The 22,166-nt window shown below is 45.2% G+C and overlaps 2 protein-coding genes across 2 annotated transcripts; both read left to right on the top strand.

Annotated features, from left to right (window-relative positions):
* Positions 1-5,141: 5,141 nt before the first annotated feature.
* On the top strand, positions 5,142-6,408 carry LOC135709653 (kxDL motif-containing protein CG10681). The gene is made up of 2 exons (XM_065232039.1): positions 5,142-5,365; positions 5,441-6,408. Exons 1-2 carry the CDS (start codon positions 5,202-5,204, stop codon positions 6,015-6,017), a joined length of 741 nt encoding a protein of 246 aa, XP_065088111.1. The 5' UTR covers positions 5,142-5,201; the 3' UTR covers positions 6,018-6,408.
* A 6,130-nt stretch (positions 6,409-12,538) lies between these two features.
* Positions 12,539-22,162, top strand: LOC135709448 (NFX1-type zinc finger-containing protein 1). Its single transcript, XM_065231789.1, has 6 exons — positions 12,539-12,812; positions 12,864-13,459; positions 13,514-14,680; positions 14,740-15,390; positions 21,413-21,727; positions 21,783-22,162. The coding sequence occupies exons 1-6, from the start codon at positions 12,629-12,631 to the stop codon at positions 21,951-21,953; spliced, it is 3,084 nt and encodes a 1,027-aa protein (XP_065087861.1). The 5' UTR covers positions 12,539-12,628; the 3' UTR covers positions 21,954-22,162.
* The last annotated feature ends 4 nt before the right edge of the window (positions 22,163-22,166 follow it).

Here is a 22,166-nt window from a genome sequence, read left to right as displayed (position 1 = left end):
CACCAGTTGGCAGTGCCACAAACGAAGTGACATACGGAGTGGCTCGAAAGCTTTGGTGACGAACCTGTTATTGCATTTTTCCAGTGTACCACATGGTAACACCATAGAGGTAACTCTAAAGGCCAGCGCACAATAGATTCGTTTTCAGGTTTTTTGACAGTTAGCCCATGCATTATCTGTCAAAAAACCCGAAAACGTATGCATTGTGCGCCGGCCTTAAGACTATCCCGAAGAAACGTGCTCAACTTTTTGGCTCAGCTCTGGTACTATCTTCGGTTCCAAGCTAATCGATTCACCCCTCGAAACCTAGGAAAATCCACTAACTTACTTAAGTGTCCTGAGCGCCATCCCTGGCGCAAAGGGCCAACGTGAAAGATCTCCATCCTGGGCGATTGTTTGCTTTCGCCTTGACCTGGGCCCAGGTCAAATTCCGGTCGACTTGCTTAATCTCCTTGTTTAGGCTTCGCCGCCATGAGCCCCTGGGTCTGCCTCTGCTGCGATGTCCGGCTGGATTCCAATCCAGCGCTTGTTTGCAGATTTCATTTCCGCTCTTCCGTAGAGTGTGGCCAACCCACCTCCACTTACGTTCCCGAATTTCTGTCGATATCGGCTTCTGGTGACACCGTCGATGGAGCTCGGCATTCGAAATCCAGTTGTGAGGCCACCAAGCACGAATTATATACCGCAGGCATCGGTTGATGAACACCTGCAGCTTCTGTGTGATCTCCGCTGATACGCACCATGTTTCGCTAGCGTACAGCAGTACAGATTTCACGTTAGAGTTGAAAATTCGGATCTTCGTGCGGAGACTAATCTAATTTGACTTCCAGATGTTTCGTAAACTCGCAAAAGCAGCCCTTGCCTTCTTGATCCGTGCACCTATGTCACTCTTGGTTCCGCCGTCCGACGCTATCTGGCTGCCAAGATATTGGAAACTTTCAACCTTCTCCACTTCCTGACCAGCTACCGTAAAATTGGATGGATTTCCCGTGTTGATATCCAACGATTTAGTCTTGCTGACGTTGATGTTGAGACCTGCCGCTGAGGAGCGTTCGGCGAGATCGTCGAGCTTACTCTGCATGTCAGAACGCCGTTGTGATACTAAAGCAACGTCATCCGCCAAATCTAGGTCGTTTAGATGCTCCATTGTAATAGGCTGCCAGAGCAACCCACGGTTCGGCACACGGTCGATCGCACCAACCATTATCTCGTCGATTACGATGAGGAACAGTAGCGGTGATAGAATACATCCTTGCCTCACTCCAGCGACTACCCGAATAGGGTCAGATAGGGCTCCGTTGTGCAGCACCCTGCACGTGAAAGCCTCATACTGAGCTTCGATGAGGTTGACGATTTTATCCGGAACTCCCTTGCGCCTTAGGGCGCCCCACAGGTTTTCGTGGTTGAGTCGGTCGAAAGCTTTTTCGTAGTCAATGAAAACCAAGTAAAGGGACTCTTGGAATTCGTTGACCTGCTCCAAGATTATGCGGAGCGAGACAATATGGTCCACACAGGATCTTCCAGCACGGAATCCCGCCTGCTGCCGTCGGAGAGTCGCGTCGATCTTCTCCTGTATCCGGTTGAGGATAACTTTGCATAGAACTTTGAGAACACAACACAGTAACATAATGCCACGCCAGTTATCGCATACAGTTGGGTCCCCCTTCTTTGGGACCTTCACTAAGACGCCCTGCATCCAGTCAGCCGGAAAAGTCGCGGTGTCCCAGATATTGCAGAATAGTTGATGCAACATTTGTGCAGATAGCATGGGGTCAGCTTTGAGCATCTCTGCTGATATGCGATCGACCCCGGGAGCCTTGTTGGATTTCATGGTTCGGATAGCAGCTTCGATCTCCGGTAGGGATGGCGCCTCAGAATTGACGCGAGTGATGCGTCGCACTCTTGGCGGTTCATGCCGAGATGTTGATGGCTGGTTGACCGACGAAACTTGTAGAAGCTGTTCGAAGTGTTCAAACCAGCGTTTCAGCTGATCAGTGGGGTCGGTGAGCAACTGACCAGTCGCGTCCTTCACTGGCATCCTAGGATTCATCCTTGCTCCACTCAGGCGTCGTGAGATATCGTAGAGGAGACGGATATCGCCTGTTGCTGCGGATTTCTCACCTTCATCGGCTAGGGAGTCCACCCACGCTCGCTTATCCCGCCTACACGAGCGCTTCACTTCCTTCTCGAGAGCCGAATACAGTTGGCGGGCCTGGTTCTTCGCTCCTCTGGTTCTCGCCCGCTCTATCGCGGCTTTTGCATTTCTCCGCTCCTCTATCTTCCTCCAGGTGTCATCCGTGATCCACTCCTTTCTCTGAGCGCGCAGCTCGCCCAGGTTGTTTTCACTCGTTTCAGTAAAGGCATCCTTGATCGCCGTCCATTGCTCTTCTACGCTGCCACCATCAGGAATATCCGCAGCTCTGGTCTCCAGTTCCTCGACGAATGACCTTTTTACTGCTGGATCTTCCAATCGGCGTGTGTTGAATCGCCGTCCGAGCCGCTCCTCCCGCCGCTGGACCCGCGCGATACGAAGGCGGATCTCTCCAACGAGGAGATGGTGGTCAGACGCGATGTCGGCACTGCGTTTGTTCCGAACGTCAAGAAGGCTCCTTCTCCATTTTCGGCTGATGCAGATGTGGTCGATTTGATTTTCGGTATGTCCATCACGGGAAACCCACGTGACTTTGTGCACTGGTCGATGGGGGAAGAGCGAACCCCCGATCACCATGTCGTTATTGCCACAAAACTCTGCCAACAGCTCACCGTTTTCGCTCATTTCGCCAAGACCATGGCGCCCCATGACACGCTCATAATCCGTGTTGTCGGAGCCGATCTTCGCATTGAAGTCGCCGATGTAGATCTTGATGTCACCTCTCGGAATTTTATCCACGACTGCATTCAGTTGACTGTAAAAGTTCTCTTTGTCCTGTAACTCGGCAGCATCGGTTGGCGCATAACATTGGATTATGGTTAGGTTACGAACCCGCGTTCTGAATCTGGCAACGATTATCCTCTCATTGATAGGTTCCCACTTGATGAGCGCCGCATTTGCTTGGGCGCTAAGCAGGAAACCAACTCCACGGTGGCGGGGAGCGTTTTCACCTCGAATACCAGAATAGAGTAGTACCTGTCCCGACGGCAGCTTGTGTTCTCCAAAGTTTGGCCAACGGACTTCGCTTAGTCCCAGGATTTCGAGCTTCATGCGTCGAGCCTCGCTGGCGAGTTGTGCCAGCTTCCCCTGTTGGGCTAGCGTTAGTACATTCCATGTTCCAATTCTTGTCCGTTGTTTTGCGCTAAAAGTCGTTGCCGTAATATCAGTCCGTGATCTTTCTATATTGGTTTCTGTAACAGTTGTAAAGTTTCGGGGACAGTAGGTAGTTAGCCTAAGGTCTCCTATCCGCCGTGATGGGGCTGCCATCTTGGGTATAGCTTTCGGGGATAAGCATTTCTTGTTTCAGCCGCTGGATGCCAGGCAGACGCTGTTTGAGCCGCACCTCCATGGTGGACAGACGCTCAGTTATTGTGTAGATGGGGCTGCCATCTTAGATTTAGCTGACACAATACAGCATTTCTTATTCAGCCGCTGGATGCCAGTCAGACGCTGTTTGAGCCGCACCTCCATGGTGAACAGACGCTCAGGCCGTGTAGGCCGAATCCACTAACCCCTCATTTTATCTGTCAAACTTTCATAGCGAATCAAAACAAACATAGTGTAGTACTGGAATTTATACTAGAATGGGGACGTTAATCGATTTGCTTGGGAAAAATATGCTAGTCAAGTAGTGAGCCAATTTAAAATCGGGACCTTCTGGTCTTAGAGTTACCTCTATGGTACTATTATTTTCACCAAATGTACTAGAATGTTTTGGTTCTATCTTTTTCACTCTACTCAAAACTAAAATGCATAAAAAAAAAACAAAATGATACACTCCTTGCACACTGCCAAAGATCTAATTCTATTGTTATTCTCGTTGTATCTCCACGGCCAATTAAAGACACTCCCAGGTTTTTGACGTAGGACTACGTCTTTAATTTCTATACTGAGGGTTATATTAAACAAATCAAAATTCAGACATGTAACGAAAAATCCCAAACACGGACGCAACGATAGAGCGCAAATCGAACACACGACACATTGCGCATGCTCACATAAGCGAGCTCAATGCTCGGTTGACCGCTCATCATCACCGCAGTGATAGTAAAAACGCTTGCCATATCGGTTTCTTCGTCATTTGCTTTCGAGCAACGGACGGATAAGCGTCGGACACGACTTATGAGTGGAGCAGCACGCATCGCACCAATACAAAGACGACGACGACGACGAAAAACACCCACATCGACCGGAGGAAAGGCTTCCCGCAATAGGCAGCATGACTAGGCCGCCGTCATCCGGTCGGCATCGACTTGCACCATTTGAAGAACAACCGGCCCTTTTCAGGGCCACCAATTCATAAACGGAAAGAGTTACGAACTAAATGATCAACATATTTGTTCCGTCCACTAGCGGTCCTACGTCAAGCTTTCGTTCGTGCCCCTAGGCACAGACCCTTATACTTTTTTCTCCACACATATCGATAAAAGAAGTTTTTATCTAGCATCTTATTCGATAAATTCAGGCGTAACATTTGATAAAGGCACAAAAGCATTTTTAAACAAACTTTCTAAGGCCCTTTACACGCGAACCAAAGTACGCCTACGCAAACCAATACCACTATTTAATACAACAAGAAACAGTTATGTGCTCATGTTTTTAACGAAAGAGAAAGTCGACGAAGAGAATCGATCAATGTTACTTAATGCAATGTTCAGCTTGAATTTTATTATGGTAGAGGGCACCCTAATAAAAAAATACCATAAACGAACGATACCCCAAATGATTGAACTATTCCACAAATGGTTTGGATGATACCCAGAACACGTCGTTAAGCAAATTAACCATAACATTTTTATTAGGGCAATCTTGACGCGAACCACGCGAACTGATTATTTTTGGAACGTAATCTATGTGCGACAATTAACGGAAAAATCCGAATGTGCCCTTTTCCAAAAGAAGAAAAGTGGCTCAAATCCTTCAACTGACAGCTGCTTTGTTTTCGATTTGATTGTTTATTCGGATGGATTGGATTTTGTAAATTATTTTGCATTGGTGTCTCGTTAATTTTTGTAACTCCGCAAAACTGGATTTGAATTGAATTGGGATCATGAATTCGGAAATGAGCAGTAGCATGCACTCCGGTAGACCCGAAAGTGAGTTCAGTATTGAATGTTTTCAAAACTACACAGCACCGGAAGTTTTCGTTCAAGGATTGGCTGGTCTAGTGAATCAAACCGACGTGGAAGTGATGATCCGTGCTCAAAAGCAAATGTACGTAAGGTTATCGATTTTTCGTTTTGGATCACAAAGATGAATCCTTACCTAATATGTTATGTTTCAATGAAGGTTGCAACGATTCGAGAAGACCAACGAAATGCTCTTGAATTGTAATGCCCTGAGTCAGAGCCGATTGAAGATTGCTAGCGAAGATTTCAAGAAGCACACCAAACTGCTTCATGATATGAAGAAAGATTTGGATTACATTTTCAAGAAAATACGAAACATCAAATCAAAACTCAGCACTCAATATCCTCTGCCGTTTGCCGAAGCGGAGGCCAAAAACAAACAGGCCTGTTTCGACGAGGAAGAGGAAATCGATACGGCCAGTCGAGCGGAAACCCTGGACGAGAGTCACAGTGGAAATCCATCGAGAACTGCCACACCGGTGAAGCAGGCTTCAGTCGAAAGTGTGAAGACGCTGCAGAAACAGGCCTCCCAGAAGGAGAAAAAGAAACAAAGCACCGTGCAAGTGGGGCAGGAAACCACTACCGTAAGTTATATGAAGATGGAACAAAGTCCGGAGAACAGAAAGTCAGCTAAGACGAGTCCCAATGACCCAAAACGGAGGTCACTATTATCAACACACAGTAGCTCTACGGATAATTCGAACGATTCGTCCGAGTGTACGTCGGACACCGGTTAGTAATATGTAGTATCGATGTATCGGCTATATAATAGGCGTCAATTTAGAATTAAATTTATGTTTATGAAATACTATCTATTGAGCGTTCAGTACAATAATTGATAATAGTTGTATTAAAATATATAATTTGAGAATTTTTGAAGCTTAACCTGTGTATGTAAGATGGGTGGCAGGGTGGGTATGCTTCAAGGAAGGTTACATTTTGTTACCCAAAAACTCGGGTGAAATCGGCATAGGACTGATTTAGTAAGTAGTCCAATTTCAGTCAAATATTTGTCCGATCTTCTATAAAGCGCTGGTAGTAGAGTTAAATCATCCTTGAAGTATTCCGCTATAAAAAGATTGTTGAGCCTATCTATATGCTTTCCATCCCTAATTTCTACTCCGCTCAAGATTTTCATACAAAAAAAAATATTTGGGAAATCCGGTTTGAACGGAATACACAATAGGGGTGCTTGTCTCAGCTTCAAATAGAATAATAAACGTTAATTTAAATGACAAATTCAATTTACTTTTTATTACCTGTATCTTTCATCCGAAATCCTTTTGATATCGATCACATCATTCGAGCAGTTAAAAATGACGTTTATTACCACTCGACTTTAACACTTTCCTTCCCATATGATTCAGAGCACAGGTAATCCACAACTTTTTGTTCCGTTAATCTATCATTAAATAGTTAGTACTTATTTAAGCTTCTCCGTCGGCCCATTATTCTCGTTGAAAGGCACAATGAGTGGGTGGGACAGATGTGACATGTCCTACGCACAAAAATACCTGGATGGGACAGTCAAAGCTTTGTCCCATAGTCAAAAACTGAATTGACCACTTAGTCAAGCAGTTTTGGCGTGACTTTCTACTAGCGGTTTCATAAAACTGGACCAACTAATTTTTTTATGAAACGCACAAATGATGGCTACTTTTCTCGGGGTTCTAGAATAAAAAATCTAAAAATAAAGTTTTATTTCAAAGTTCGAGTGGTAGTAGACGTCATTTTAACTGCTCTAATGAAGTGGTTAATTAATTCTCCAATGCTCAAATCTTACCCTTCTTACTAATAGAAATTCTGACTAAAGTGCTCCTACGATGAATTCTCATGTGCTTTAAGCTAACAAAAGCTGAGACCGGGGCTCCCTCAATATGGCCGGATGTGACCAGTATACTGCCGTTATACGCATAAGAGTCCCACGGTGCATAAGAATTCCATAGAAATTGGGACAGTTATGCGTATAATGGCAGTATAGTCCTGTGCTCTAATTATTACTACCATTGAACTTATTTTTAAATTCTCATGTCATTTGACGAGTCACATGATGGGTTTTATTCATTTCAGGCCGCATTTAGTTTCATGATATTGCCATCTCCGGATCCATTTTACGATTCCAAAAATATTCTAAAAGTTCTATGAGACCATAGCATCTTGTCCCACCCACATCTTTGAAGGTGGACGCGCCTCTGTTCTCGTTCAATGTGTTCTTGAAAAAGCATCTATTTAGGCCTATTCTGCGCGGTGTGTGAGTTGATGTATCAGTGAAGTGACAATGGTCACTATTCCACAAATGGTTTGGATGACACCTCGAACAAGTCGTTAGGCAAAGTAACCATACACATTTTATTAGGGGCACATCACCCGAGGTGACAATTGACAAGAAACAGCGTGTCATCTCACCTCACACGCCGCTAAGAATAGTATTAGCACAAACGAAGTGACAGACGACTAACTGGCGAAGAAATCCATTTAAATAATGTGGTTCACAAATGTACATTCTAGTACATTTGGTGAAAATGCTAGTTCAATCTAGTAGTAGCAACAGTAGTAGCAACAATCAATACGAAACTAACGATTTTAAATTGGCTCACCACTTTAGTAGCCTATTGGTCCCAAGCAAACGATTAACGTACCCTATTCTAGTTGAAATTCTATTACTACACTATGTTTGTTTTGATTCGCTATGAAAGTTTGACAGATAACATCAGGGGTGTGTGGATTCATGCAGAACATGCGGGGGTGAGTGAAATAGCTTGGGACTGCTTGGGACCGTTGTTCTGGTACTGAGTGAGCCAAAAATAATAATGATTTTCTTCGGGACCTACTAGTCTTAGAGTTACCTCTATGGTAGTAGCATAGAGGTAACTCTAAGACCACTGGGTCTCGAAGAAAATCATTATTATTTTTGGCTCACTCAGTACCAGAACAACGGTCCCAAGCAGTCCCAAGCTATTTCACTCACCCCTGCATGTTCTGCATGAATCCACACACCCCTGATGTTATCTGTCAAACTTTCATAGCGAATCAAAACAAACATAGTGTAGTAATAGAATTTCAACTAGAATAGGGTACGTTAATCGTTTGCTTGGGACCAATAGGCTACTAAAGTGGTGAGCCAATTTAAAATCGTTAGTTTCGTATTGATTGTTGGTAGTAGTGTTGCCATGTGGTACAATCATAGAGGTAACTCTAAGACCACTGGATCCCGAAGAAGGCGTGCGTCCGACGAGTTCCTGTGAGGGGTAAGTTTATTGCCATTGATTCCCACACCCAATTACTGATTCGCTTGAGAAATGTGCGTAGACGCCAGTTCCAGAGAACCGGAGATCTAGCGAGGAGACGTGAAATGGCCGATCTGAACAAGGAGATTGCTTCCAGAATGGTCTCACTCCAGAACGAAAGTTTCGGGCGGCTTGTCCAGAATCTGGACGACCGCTCCAGACCATTCTGGAAGGTAGCTAAGGTCCTAAAGACGCACCCCAAACCCATTCCTCCACTCAAAGATGAAAATGATGACGATCGGCTCATAATCACCCCTCAGGAGAAAGCAAATGCGATTGGTGAGCATATTGCCAAATCGCACATGCTTGGCTTCGACATCCAAAGTCCGCTCGAAGTTCAGGTTGAGCAATGCGTACTCAACCTTGATTCCTCCCCTTGTGCCATCCCCCCGGAGGATAGAATCACAGTGGAACAGATTTGCTCAACGCTGAAATGCACCAAAAACATGAAGGCCCCCGGGTTTGACGGAATATTCAACCTAGTATTGAAAAATCTCAGCATGAAGGTTCACTCTCTGCTGGCTGTTGTCTTCAACAGATGCTTGGAACTGCACTACTTTCCAAGTATCTGGAAGACAGCGAAAATCATACCTATCCGCAAACCCGGGAAGGACCCAACGCTAGCTTCAAGCTACAGACCAATCAGCCTCCTTTCAGCGCTGAGCAAATTGTTCGAGAAACTCATTCTCAATCGTTTGCTCAAGTTTGTCGAGGAACACAACATTCTCCTACCGGAACAGTTCGGGTTCAGGAAGGGGCACTCCACAAATCATCAGCTAGTACGGGTGATGAATAACATCCGAAGTAACAAGGCTGTATCCAAGTCTACAGCCATGGCATTGTTAGACGTTGAGAAAGCGTTTGATAATGTCTGGCACAATGGGCTTGTATACAAGCTTTGTAACTTCAACTTTCCTTTGCATCTTGTTAAAATCACCCGTAACTACCTTCAGCAAAGGTCGTTCAGGGTATCGTTGAATGGTTGCAATTCAAGCACATTTTCCATCCCAGCAGGTGTTCCGCAAGGAAGTCTGTTGGGCCCTTTGCTATACAGCATCTACACTTCCGACATTCCTCCCTTGGGTAACTGTTCGCAGATGATACTGCTATAACCGTCAAGGGAAGGATGCCTCGTGAAATAACAAACAAGCTTCAACGATGCCTTGACGCCTTTGCTGATTATGCCACCACGTGGAAAATCAAAATCAATGCTTCCAAAACCCAAACAATAATGTTCCTCCATCGGCAATCTCCCAAACTAAAACCAGCTCCCTCTTGTACTGTAATCATGGATGGCACAAGGGTTGAGTGGTCCGCCGAAGTAACCTATCTCGGGATGTTGTTTGACGAAAACCTCCTATTCCGCTCGCATGTGGAGAAAACCGTAGTCAAGTGTTCCGCCTTGGTTAGGAGTCTGTATCCGCTGATTTGCCGCAGATCCCGCCTCTCAAGGGTGAACAAACTGGCCGTCTACAAACAAATCATAGCACCTGCGATCCTCTACGCAGCTCCGGTGTGGGAATCATGTGCACAGACTCACAGGAACAAAATTCAGGTAGCTCAGAATAGAGTGCTGAGGATGGTTCTTGATCGTCCTTTCGACACTAGAATAACAAATTTACATGAAGAGGCAGGCATTGCCAAAATAGATTCCAAAATTATCGAAATTAAAACTAAATTTGCACAAAAATGTAATTTATCAGAACATGCTTTGATAAGCAATTTGTATATAGTAGGTTAGGTGTACATAGTAGTTGTAGGTTAGTTGTAGTTGTAAATAGTAGTTATAAGTAGTCTCCTTTTTCCAATTAATCATGTTTTGTTGTTTTTCACATCATCCACATCCAGAGGGCCAGTCACTTTCGAATGTATGGGAATGGTAGGAAACCATTCGGAAATGCATGGAAATTTTCAGTTTTTATTCATTATCGTCTTTATGGGCAGTTTTAGATGCACAAAAATTGCACGAGTACATTACTATCATAGAGGTAACTCTAAGACCACTGGGTCCCGAAGAAAATCATTATAATTTTTGGCTCACTCAGTACCAGAACAACGGTCCCAAGCAGTCCCAAGCTATTTCACTCACCCCTGCATGTTCTGCATGAATCCACACACCCCTGATGTTATCTGTCAAACTTTGATAGCGAATCAAAACAAACATAGTGTAGTAATAGAATTTCAACTAGAATAGGGTACGTTAATCGTTTGCTTGGGACCAATAGGCTACTAAAGTGGTGAGCCAATTTAAAATCGTTAGTTTCGTATTGATTGTTGTTACTATGGTGATAAGGTAAACACTCGTTTATTTGTTTCCTTCTGTGAAAGCATGTTTAGTCACAAATCGTGGATTTTCTGATATTCTCCATACTGCAAAAATGATTTTCCTACCACTGAAGGGGCGACATCTCTCGGATCTTCAGTATAGCTACTACTCAAATCATATAATTAATTCAAATCAAACCAATCCCACCAAGGTGGTCATACTTTAAAATAGACCTGATAGGACTAGGAACTGTAAATAATAATTAAAATCTGAAATGTACTAAAGTTGAAAAGACGCATCTGTGTCACTTAAAAAAATTCATACATGTAAACCACACAATCACAAGAAATAAAGATCATTTAAATGGCTGCCCCCCAGTCATTCTTGGCACGGACCGCAAGCAGTAAACATCTCCTAGCAGCAGCACTCACCCGAAGAGAAAATCGGCAGCACTCGAAGATGGATGGCTTGAATCGTTCGGTTAGCGGCGCCGGCCTTACCCGAAGAGAAGACCAACAGCAGCACCAACCGGCAAGAAAAACAGCAGGCAAGACGTCCGATTACGACACTAAAGTGGTGAGCCAATTTAAAATCGTTAGTTTCGTATTGATTGTTGGTACAACGGTACTGCTTTGTATGTCTGTCAATGGTATAAAGGGCCTTTGAAAATTTGTTTACAACTGCTTTTGTGCCGTTATCAAATGTTATGCCTGATATTTTCGGTTGACATCGCTTTGGCAGACGTCCAAACTTTTACTAAAGGGCTTTAGTGAAGGTGGCACTCACCGAAAACGCTATAGATCAGTGCACGGTCCCTAACCTCACTTTTTGCTCCCTATCATTTTGCTTCTGAGTAAAAGAGATAGCAACGAATGGGAGCCAAAACAAACCACCCAAAACTGTCAAAACTTACGGGTGAGAGAAGAGTGCGGCAAATTTTCGTGATCTGATCAATTCTCGTTGTTTTTGTTTACGCCTGCCGCGAACGCTACTTACCTCCAATGATGGTGAGGTGAGGTGAGGAAATGATCGTAAAATGGTATTCGTGTAGTGCAAAATATGTTAATAGTGTTTTGAAGTATACCTTCCGTGACGTCAAACTCCACTTTTTTCATGCCAATTTCAGTGCTAACATTTGAAAACGGCACAAAAGCCATTTGTAAACAAATGGTTTGTGGGCCCTTTACTCACTACTTCAGTGCTAACATTTGAAAACGGCGCAAAAGCCATTTGTAAACAAATGGTTTGTGGGCCCTTTACTCGCTACCCGAAGAACGCCCACGCAAACCAACAGCATCGTCAGGAAGGGGAAAATTTCCCCTACCCGATGTTGCTGTTGTGTCGCGTGGGTGTACTTCAAGTAGTGAGTAAAGGGCCCACAAACCATTTGTTTACAAATGGCTTTTGTGCCGTTTTCAAATGTTAGCACTGACTTGAAGTACACCCACGCGACACAACAGCAACATCGGGTAGGGGAAATTTTCCCCTTCCTGACGATGCTGTTGGTTTGCGTGGGCGTTCTTCGGGTAGCGAGTAAAGGGCCCACAAACCATTTGTTTACAAATGGCTTTTGCGCCGTTTTCAAATGTTAGCACTGAATTTTTTAGGAGTTTTTATTCGCATCACCGATTGTTTACCTCTTTTTTGCTACTAATACCAACAAATACCCTCTTGTGGCACACCTCATTGACTTACGTCTGCTGTGTCTCCGAAGCATCTGAAACTTTTTACGGTCCTTGGTGCATAAATTGCGGATCTCTAGCACCGGAAATTTGCTAAAATCCGCGGTCAAGCTATGACTAGTGCCGGTGGCGCTCCGTTTGACGACGATGAAGACGATTGGTTCAGCAAGGATATCGACGACTTTGTGGTCGATGTGAAAAAGGATCCCTCGGCTGATCAACATCAGCAGGATGTTGATGCGACCGCAAGCAAGCTACTGGAATCGCTTAGGACCAATCCGAAACAGTTTTTCGATGGTAAGTCGGATCCGTTGTTTTGTTTTTCTTTTTTTAAACAATGCATTTCAGACGCCAGCGGAAATTACTTCGATCCGTTTGTCGCTGCCACTGCAGGTGTATCACAAGCGAAGTTCCACCTGCCGGAAGAGAAGAACGGTTACGTACAGAAGATTCCGTTCTCGAAACTGCTGAATTTGTCGGAGAATGACAATCGGGAGCTCCTATTGGATATCTACAGCCAGAAAGAACAGTTTATCAAGACGATAACCCAAGAGAACTGCGGCGACGAGCTGATGTTGGTGTCGATGAAGATCTTGAACAAGATAGCCGCTTTACCGTTGTTCGAGATTAATGAGGAACTGTTTTTGGTGCTGGCCAAGGATAGGAATTTCTGGAACAATTTGATCAAGTTTTTCAAAAGAAGCACCAATCAAATGGAAGCAAGGAAGAAGAAAAGTAAGGGCAAGGTACAGGGTGTAAACGTAGTGGATATGCTTGGCGCGGTCGGGAAAGTTATTGGGAACGTAAGGAAGATTCTCGGCGAGCGAAAGCGGGTCAATAGCTTCTTGGAGGAGCTTACCGTGGTGTTGACGAAAGCTAGCGTAAAATTGGATGCACTTGGACTGGGAGCATCCGTTTCGGGTAATAGTGTGAAGAACTTGAGTGTAAGCAGTTCTATCTTTATTTTTTATTATTTTCATAATAATTGTTTGTTTTAGATTTACCCAACTCTGGAGGAACTGCAAGGATCGGCAAGCAATCTCAAGCCAAACATTGTGAGTGGGAAATTTCCCTCCGTGGACCACTATCTGGAGGTACATCTGAGTCTTCTAAAGGAAGACTTTATGACTCCACTTCGGGATGGCATTCAAGGGTTAATAGCGCACAGCAAGAGTTCGACACCGGATAAGCCCTATTGCGGTGATAATATCCGGGTCCATCAGTGTGTCAAGTTGCTGCTTCCGGGAAGTGTGAACCGCCGTTCAGCCAAGGAGGAACTCGTGATCGTCGATTTGGATCCAGAAGGACGTGTCACCGGAGGCAAGTCGATGCGATTTAGTAAGTGGGGTCAGCAAAATTCCAAGCGATTGATGCACGGTTCGATGGTTTGCTTCACATCCGGTACGCAGTTTGACGATCTGATTGTGGCCATCATCAGTCATCGCGATAGTGATCAGCTCTCCAATGGTTACATCTGCGTGGAAATCATCAAGGTGGAAAATATGAAAGACATTTTCAACCGGGAATTGTTGATGATTGAAAGTGAGATATTTTTCGAGCCGTACCATCACGTGTATAACGTGATGAGGAACCTGAAGACAGACACGTTCCCTATGAAGTCGTACATTGTCGATACACAATCACAGCACCAGTACCCGGATTATATCTCACGGGACCGCAAAGCCTTGTTTAGTCACAAGGGGCAGCTGTACAATATCAAAGTTCCAAGCGACTGGCCGGAGAGTGGAAGTCCGATTGGGTTGGATCCTTCACAGTACAAAGCGTTCAAGCTAGCATTGACGCACAAGTTTGCTCTGATTCAGGGCCCGGCAGGAACGGGCAAAACCTTTATTGGACATGAGATTGTTCAAGCGCTGTTGGCCAACACGGAACACCAGATCCTGTTGATTTGTCTGACTAACCATGCCTTGGACCAGTTTCTCAGTGGAGTGCTGAGGTTCAGCACCAGTATAGTCCGTATGGGAAGCCAGTCTAAACATGCCCTGCTGGATAGTTATAACGTGAAGCAGCTGAACGAGGATGTACTGATCGACAAGCGACTGAGAACGTGCTACTACAACACCAAGCAGGAGTATCTTAAACAGATGGAGGAGTTCGAAAAGCTGCAGAAGGAAGGCAGCAGTGAGGAGATTGTAAAGTGTTTGGTAAGCTTATTCCTTTCGATTCGTAATCTTGGTATTATTGATTGTAATTCTCGTTCTAGAATCAACTCCAGCAATCGTCGCGCCGAATTCACGAGCTGAACCAGCTCTCCAACTATGAATTCGTCAAGAATATCCGCGTAGTCGGTATGACAACGACTTTCGCTGCTCGTAATCACACCCTTCTGCAGCTCCTTAAATCTCCAATCGTTCTGATCGAAGAGGCAGCCGAAGTCCTGGAATCGCACATCGTTGCCTCGCTTACTCCGTGGACGGAGCACTGCATCCTGATCGGTGATCACTTCCAACTTCGACCGACTACCAGCGTGTATGCCCTATCCAAGCAGTACAAGATGGACATCTCGCTGTTTGAACGAATGATCAACAATCAGGTTAATTCGGTGTGTCTCGACGTACAGCACCGGATGCGCCCGGAATTTGCCGATTTGATTCGACCGGTCATCTACCGGGAGCTGACGGATAGCGATTCGGTCCGAGGTCGCCCGAAAGTGAAAGGGATGAGGCAGAATATGTTCTTCTTCACGCACACCGTTCCGGAGGATGGCGCGCGGGGTGATGAAAAGTCCAAGAAGAACAGCTTCGAATGCAAGTTTCTGCTGGGGTTGTGTGAATATCTCGTCGCACAGGGATATCGACCAGAGGAGATCGTCATACTGACGGCGTATAGCGGTCAGATGCTCCACTTGGTTCAGGTAGGTGGCGTTGGGTTATCGGCATTGTCGCAAAACGATATATCCTGTTACCTTGCAGGTTAAAGCCTGGTTGTCCTTTGTTGTGCATAGAAGTTGTCGCTGCTCGCTTCTTCGTCTAGCTCCAGTCGGTTCGTTTTCAACCATCATTTTAATTTCTTTTCCATTTTGTTTTTTTTTTTAGCAGAAATGTGCATTTTCAGAGCACTTATAACTTTGTAGAACATTGAAAAAAATTGGAAAATTCAATGAAAAAAGTTATGATGAAAAAACATTTTTTAATGGGGTATGTTTGTACGCAAATTTTCACCCTATAATTTCGTCCATTTGAGAGATAGAAAATTGTCGTCGACTAAGGTTTCTAAAATGACTTTATCTACAATGTTTCAATAGCTGTCCATCGATTTTAACGAGACATAAAAAAGTTATTTTTTTTTAACTGAGTGTTCACTAAGTACTCAACAATTTAAGAAACATTCGAGAAGACATCAAAATGCTACACTCAATAGTTTCGTCGCAAATGACCATGTCCCCCTTTTTTCTCTTTATTTAGGAGATTTTCAGCCGCGGCTGGTTCATCTCCGGGAGCCCCAGAGGGGGGCTTCCCTAATTACATAGTTGAGAGTTTGGAGAACCCAGAAGGGGTTCTCCTAGAGGTTGGTGGGGCTCCAGAAGAGAGTCCCCCTTTTTTTTTCATTTCGTTTATTTGGCAGGCTCAAATGTTATAAAAATAACTTAGCGGAGCCGAGTAACATAGAATACCAATTATGGTACTCAAAATACAAAAAAAAATATATACAAATATATTTTATCATATGATTTTTCTGGGTGGCGATCGAAGCGGCGACAAAGCGATCTTCTCCCGTGCACGCAACTTCTTTCTTTCCCGAATTTGTTCCTCATTTTCATTGAACCCAAATCGTGATCGCTGCTGCTGTTTCTGAACATCGTTTCCCGTTGCATGCTCTCCGCTACTCTCGTCGGTCGTCGGGGTAGTCACGTCCATTTCGTTATCTTCATTCAACATCTCCAACCCCGTGTCCGTTTCCTGATCGCTAATGACAAACGACGCACCTTCCATCACTACACCAGCATACGCACTGCTGCTGTTTTGTTTTCTTTCACTTTGCTTTCCTTTTTTCCTTCAGTTGCTTCTCCGGTTCCTTCCGAGCCTTCCGCTTGGGACAGGAAAGCTTCCGTCCGCCTTGCACAGAAAACATTTATCTTTGTTGCCATCATAAAAAATATTTCCTTTGCGATTGAAGAAATGTAATGACGTGGGGATTTCCTTCTTCACATCCATATATACACCGCGTATCCCTGTATATACCTCAAACACAGATCAGTTGGAAATTTCTCCCGGATGATGCGTTTAATTTTCCCATATTTCCCCAGCACTTTATCCAGCTCGTTGTCGGGTACCTCCGGTGGCAAGTCATACACACGCACATATTGAATGAATTCACCAGCATGCGACATGCGTACCTTTGCCGTCGTTCCATTCGCATAATGGAAGATTAAATCCTCCGAATTGAATGTCAGAGCATGGAGCATCGCTTCCTCTGATTTGAACTTCATGAAGACTCCCCTTTCCTCACCAATGCGATAAACAGCTTCCATTTCAGCCGGATCCGCGTCGAGTGCTTTGGCGAAATTTACTATCTCTCCGATGTTTGGTTTGGCATCACAATGGCTGAAGCTAAACTTGATGGTGTTTTTTACTTCACACATCTTGCACCGTAGCAACAAAAGGCACCGAACTGCTAGCAACGAACAAAGAGCAACTATATAATAGCGAGTCTCGAAAACAAGCTATCGTGTGGTTCACAACGAAATAAAAAATCGACTGCTGCTGTAGACAGCTGTGGGACAACTGAAGAGAGTCCCCTTAGTACAGGGTATTATTTTTAACAGAGTTCATTATAGTTCCTGTTTTGGTTCTTAGCGTGGTTGGCGGTGGTCGTTGTCGAAGGCAGTCAGGTAATCGTCATATGATATCCAGGCTTATTCCAGTGGTGTCCATGTTCGAGGCGTCTTTTAGGAAAACTATTAGGGCTGATTCCGTGGACGGGTCGTTAGAGAGGGTGTTACGTATGCTGTTCGGTATTCCATAGAGGAGCCGGATGTTATGGAAGCAGGGACAGTTAACAACCAGGTGTTCGACTGTCATAATCGTGTTGCAGGAGTCGCAAAACTTCCGAAAAGAAGTAGCGCTACCCATGTTGTGGGTCATTCGGGTGTGTCCGGATCGAAGCCGGGATAAGACCTGTTGTTCCCATCGGCTCGTAATGTTTATTTGTTTATTTGTTATGGTTGCATCAACAGACTAGAAATAGTCCCAATGATGTGTTGTAAAAAAAGTACAGATTATACAGACGACATACATATACTACAGTTACTACAGTTACAAACGAAAATAACTTGGAAAGCATTGTCAAGTTACTAAAAATTAAATTTTACACTTAGCTGTTGGGTATCAAGCGCCTTCGGTCAGCAAAAAAGGCAGAGAATCTTCGGCGAAGCATATTCCGTGTCAAGTGGAAATCGAACATCGACGCTACTCGGTTGAACACTAGCTGCAAGCCGTAAATAGCGCTCCCTATGCTATAATTAGTTCGAAGAAGTGGAAGTCTCAGCATAAGACTGTTGCGTAGTGATCGAGGTTGAACATTAATGTTCACTTGTTGCAGAATTGCTTCGCAGTCGATTCTTCCTTGCAGAGTATCGGCGACGGTTAAGGCTCTGAAAACATCTCTTCGGATACGTAAGGGCTCGATATTGATCAATTGGCAGCGATTCTCGTAGCTTGGAAGACGAAGTGGGTATCTCCAAGGCAGCTTACGGAGCGCGAAGCGAAGAAAACGTCGTTGAACAGATTCAATTCGCTCGGCCCCATTATTGTAGTTCGGGCTCCAGACAGCAGAGCAGTATTCCAACGTAGATCGTACGAGAGAGCAATAGAGCGATTTCAAGCAGTAAATGTCCGTGAAGTTCTTAGTAATCTTGAAGACAAAGCCAAGCGTTCTGGACGCTTTGTCGACGACATACGATATATGGTGTGAGTATGTCAGCTTTGAGTCTAGAAAAACGCCTAAGTCTTTCACGCAGTGCACCCGTTCGATAGTCGTGCCTAGTAGTTTGTAGTTGAAAATAATCGGTTGTTTCTTGCGTGAGAAAGTAATAACTGTACACTTAGCTGGGTTGACCACCAGTCGGTTTAGACTACACCAGTCAGCAAAGATGTCAATCTGATTTTGGAGAGAACGGCAGTCGGCGAGTGAGCGGATGCGCAGAAAAACTTTCAGATCGTCTGCAAACGATAATCGTGGCTCTGTGATAACATGGTGAACGTCGTCGAAGAAGAGGAGAAATACCAATGGTCCCAGATGGCTACCCTGAGGTAGACCGGACTTTGCGCAGAAGCTTGCTGAGCGACAAGTATCCAAAGTTACTGTCAATTGGCGCTCCGTGAGGTATGAACGAAACCATCTCAAAAGATTTTCACCGATCCCTAGCCTATCAAGCTTAGCGATCGCAATTTCGTGGTTCAGCTTATCGAAGGCTGCCGTAAGATCTGTGTAGATAACGTCCGTTTGGGTCCGAGCAATCAAACTGTCTGTGATGTAAGACGTTAGGCACAGCAGGTTCGTAGTTGTGGAACGCCCAGTTATGAATCCGTGTTGATCTGTACTTAGATATTGCCTGCAATGCGCATTTAGGGACTCTATGACAACCAATTCAAAAAGTTTTGATACAGCACTCAGCGACGTGATTCCCCGGTAGTTGTTTACGTCGCGTTTGCTTCCCTTTTTATGAACAGGAAACATATCCGCAGTCTTCCAGCAAGACGGAAAGATGCCGCTGGAAAGAGAGAGCTGGAATATGCGGCGCAGTGGATCTAAAAGACAAGTGATGTTCTTTTTAAGAATAATCGACGGAACACCATCGGTTCCAGCCTTAGTTGAAGTCTTAAGTTTAGATGCTGCTCTAGAAATCGTATCTGTAGTGGCTTCGACCATGCTGAGCGTTTGGTTGATCAAAGGAACATTACTGGCCACGGAAGTAATGATATTAGCGGAGAGTTGCTCGGCTTCAAACACACTAGCAAATTTGGCTGAGAACAGGTTGCAAATGTCTTGTTGATTTCCAGCAGTTTCACTATTAAAAATCATGGAAGAGGGTAAGCCGACTTCCCTGCGTTGCTCATTTACGAAGTTCCAGAAGGATTTCGGGTGTGATTTTAGCCGCCGTTGAATCCTCCTTTGATAGCGTTGAAAACAGAGACGACTTAACCGCTTTTACTCGTGGTTGAGTCTGACATAGTAGCATTTCAGTGGCAGTGTGCGGAGTTTAGTAAATCTTCTGAGAGCAGCCTTCTTAGTTCTTTTCAACGAGCGAAGATCTTTCGTCATCCACGGGACGCGAGAGTCGATATGGATGATCTTTTTGGAAACGTGTCTGTCAATGACATATGCCAAGACGTGAGAAAAGGTTTGTGCAGCAATGTTGACGTCTACAGGATCCAGAATATGCTCCCAATCTACCCAATGTCATTCCATTTGGAGGTATCGCCCTTTATTTTTCTCAGGAACGGTCCCCTTTTTGCGAACCACTCCCGGGCCTAGGCGTCTCGGAGGGATGCTTTCACCCATTTGTTTACGTCCTGACTGGATACAACTGTGGTGGCCATCCGGCCGGAGCGACCTGTGGCAGCGAGATGATCTGCTTCACAGTTGCCCCGGATACCGCAATGACCGGGTACCCAAACAAATGAGGTGTTCGGAGGTGCGGCCTTTTGGGTCCCTTGTATCCAAGGGTGTCTGGATGTTGCTGAATTCAAGGCGTATAAAACGCTGGCGGAGTCTGTTAGGACAGATATGGGTCCGCCGAGAAGACGCAGCACTGATCGGGTAGTCGAAAGAAGTAACTATTGCATACATCCGCTACTCCGAATCCGACCTTCTCCACGGCCTTAGAGCCGTCCGTGTAACGGTGTTGAAAATTTGCGTATTTAGTTCTCAGCAGCTCCGCTACGTGGGCCTGCATGGCACGGGAGTTGTTACCTGCCTTGAAGCGCTTGGCAATTGAAAGGTCAACGCGTATGGTTGGTTCTGTCCATCCTCTGGTTCCGTTCCAGTGTACCCTGGACACGGTTGGGAACTCCTGATAGACCAAGTTTCCGAAAGCTCTGTTCCCCTCCCTGAGGAGAAAGACCTCGTGGTTCCCGGTGGTCTTTTCCAGGTAGCTGGTTGTTCTACGTTTCGGTGACTTGGTATTGAAACACCGAGTACACCGAGTTCGACGCATGCCGATTCAGCCGGTGCTGAAGGCAGAGGTCCTGCGACGATTCTGATTGCCTGGTTATACGTTGGGACTAGTCGTGTGGTAAGAGAGTCGTTGGAAAGGCAGAACAGTTCGATCCCGTAGAGTAATCTACTGTTTACGGTGGCTTTGGCTCTCTGTTACTGCTCCGGTGTGGTTTGGAAAATGTCCGGAGGAGGTTTAGCCGCGTGCGGCAGTTGGCTTTGATCTCATTGAGATGTGCTTCGAACCTCAGCTCCCGGTCCAAGCGTACACCAAGAACCTGGATGGTCTTCTTGTTGGGTGTTGAAATATTGTTCGCAACGATGGCTGTTGGTAGCGGGCGATGACGGGAGTGGCATAGGTGATCCCCCTTTTTTTTATTTCGTCCCACTGTGAGCCGTTGGACCTTTTGTCAACCCGCAAATTCGCCCTACTGACGAAGATATGTCTTCGCTACTGGTCTACTGGGGTGTTGCCTGTTGTCCGGTGTCAAGTGTTAAGTGTTCAGTCTGTACAACTTCTAGCTGAAGACGGTGTCATTTGCCTTTTTTTCAAATTCTAGGGAGGAGGTCTCAAGCTACAAAAATCACTTCGAATATTTATTTAAAACCTGGTAAAGTTTCGGAATTTGCACCGGGAATTTCAAAACGAAAACTCACTGGCCACCCTGAGCGAGAACTCGATTGTCTACTCTAATTCACACATCACTGATTCGTTATAGGAACGGAAAGGCCACGAAAAGCTTCACGGAATTCGTATCACCGTGGTGGACAACTATCAGGGCGAGGAAGCCAAGATCATTTTGCTGTCGCTGGTTCGTAGCAGCGAGGCCGGATCGATCGGTTTCCTGGCGTTCCGCAATCGGATCTGCGTGGCTTTGTCTCGGGCGCAGGACGGTCTCTACATGGTAGGCAACATGGATTTGCTGGCACGTTGCAGCAAGGTTTGGAAGAGTATTAAGCAAAGACTGACGGAACATTCGGCGATTGGGGACACGCTGGAACTGATGTGCGAGAAGCACTTGAATCTTACTGAGGTAAGTGGTAGCTAGGATTAGGTTGAATGCAATTCTACAATATGATCATCTGCAGATCAATCAACCGGAAGAATTCGAAAAGGTCAGCTTCGGTGGCTGCCAGGACATGTGTCGCGTGGTAATGGAGTGCGGTCATCCGTGCGATAGCTTCTGCCACGGAACCATGTATCCTCACCGGAAATGTCTGTGCAACCAGGAAGAGTTTACCGGTTACTACGGATCCTGAACAATCCCGACGGGGAACCAGCTGGATCTTAATCTAAAATATTAACATAAATCCGATATTTACATTTCAGAGATGCACATAAGTAGAATCATGGAACACATTTGAACAGGTACCTATAATCTAGACAGATTTTTCAACCCAAACCCCTTGCAATCAAAAGTAGGTCAACAAACTACCTATTTTAAGAAAATCAGTTAATCATCCCTACCTACA

The sequence above is a fragment of the Ochlerotatus camptorhynchus genome, unplaced genomic scaffold (genome assembly GCF_037179485.1).
Source record: "Ochlerotatus camptorhynchus isolate MF236.1 unplaced genomic scaffold, CSIRO-AGI_Acam_v1.1 ptg000361l, whole genome shotgun sequence".
NCBI lineage: Eukaryota > Metazoa > Arthropoda > Insecta > Diptera > Culicidae > Ochlerotatus > Ochlerotatus camptorhynchus.
Note: the sequence above shows the minus strand (reverse complement) of the source record. Positions and strands in the feature narration are given on the sequence as shown.

What these genes read in the sequence shown, in the direction of transcription:
- LOC135709653 (XM_065232039.1), top strand. Translation starts at nt 5,202, where the DNA reads ATGAATTCGGAAATGAGCAGTAGCATGCACTCCGGTAGACCCGAAAGT. An exon ending in ATCCGTGCTCAAAAGCAAAT is followed by an intron (nt 5,366 to 5,440) that starts GTACGTAAGGTT and finishes GTTTCAATGAAG; the next exon opens with GTTGCAACGATTCGAGAAGA.
- LOC135709448 (XM_065231789.1), top strand. Translation starts at nt 12,629, where the DNA reads ATGACTAGTGCCGGTGGCGCTCCGTTTGACGACGATGAAGACGATTGG. An exon ending in ATAGTGTGAAGAACTTGAGT is followed by an intron (nt 13,460 to 13,513) that starts GTAAGCAGTTCT and finishes TGTTTGTTTTAG; the next exon opens with ATTTACCCAACTCTGGAGGA. An exon ending in AGATGCTCCACTTGGTTCAG is followed by an intron (nt 15,391 to 21,412) that starts GTAGGTGGCGTT and finishes GATTCGTTATAG; the next exon opens with GAACGGAAAGGCCACGAAAA.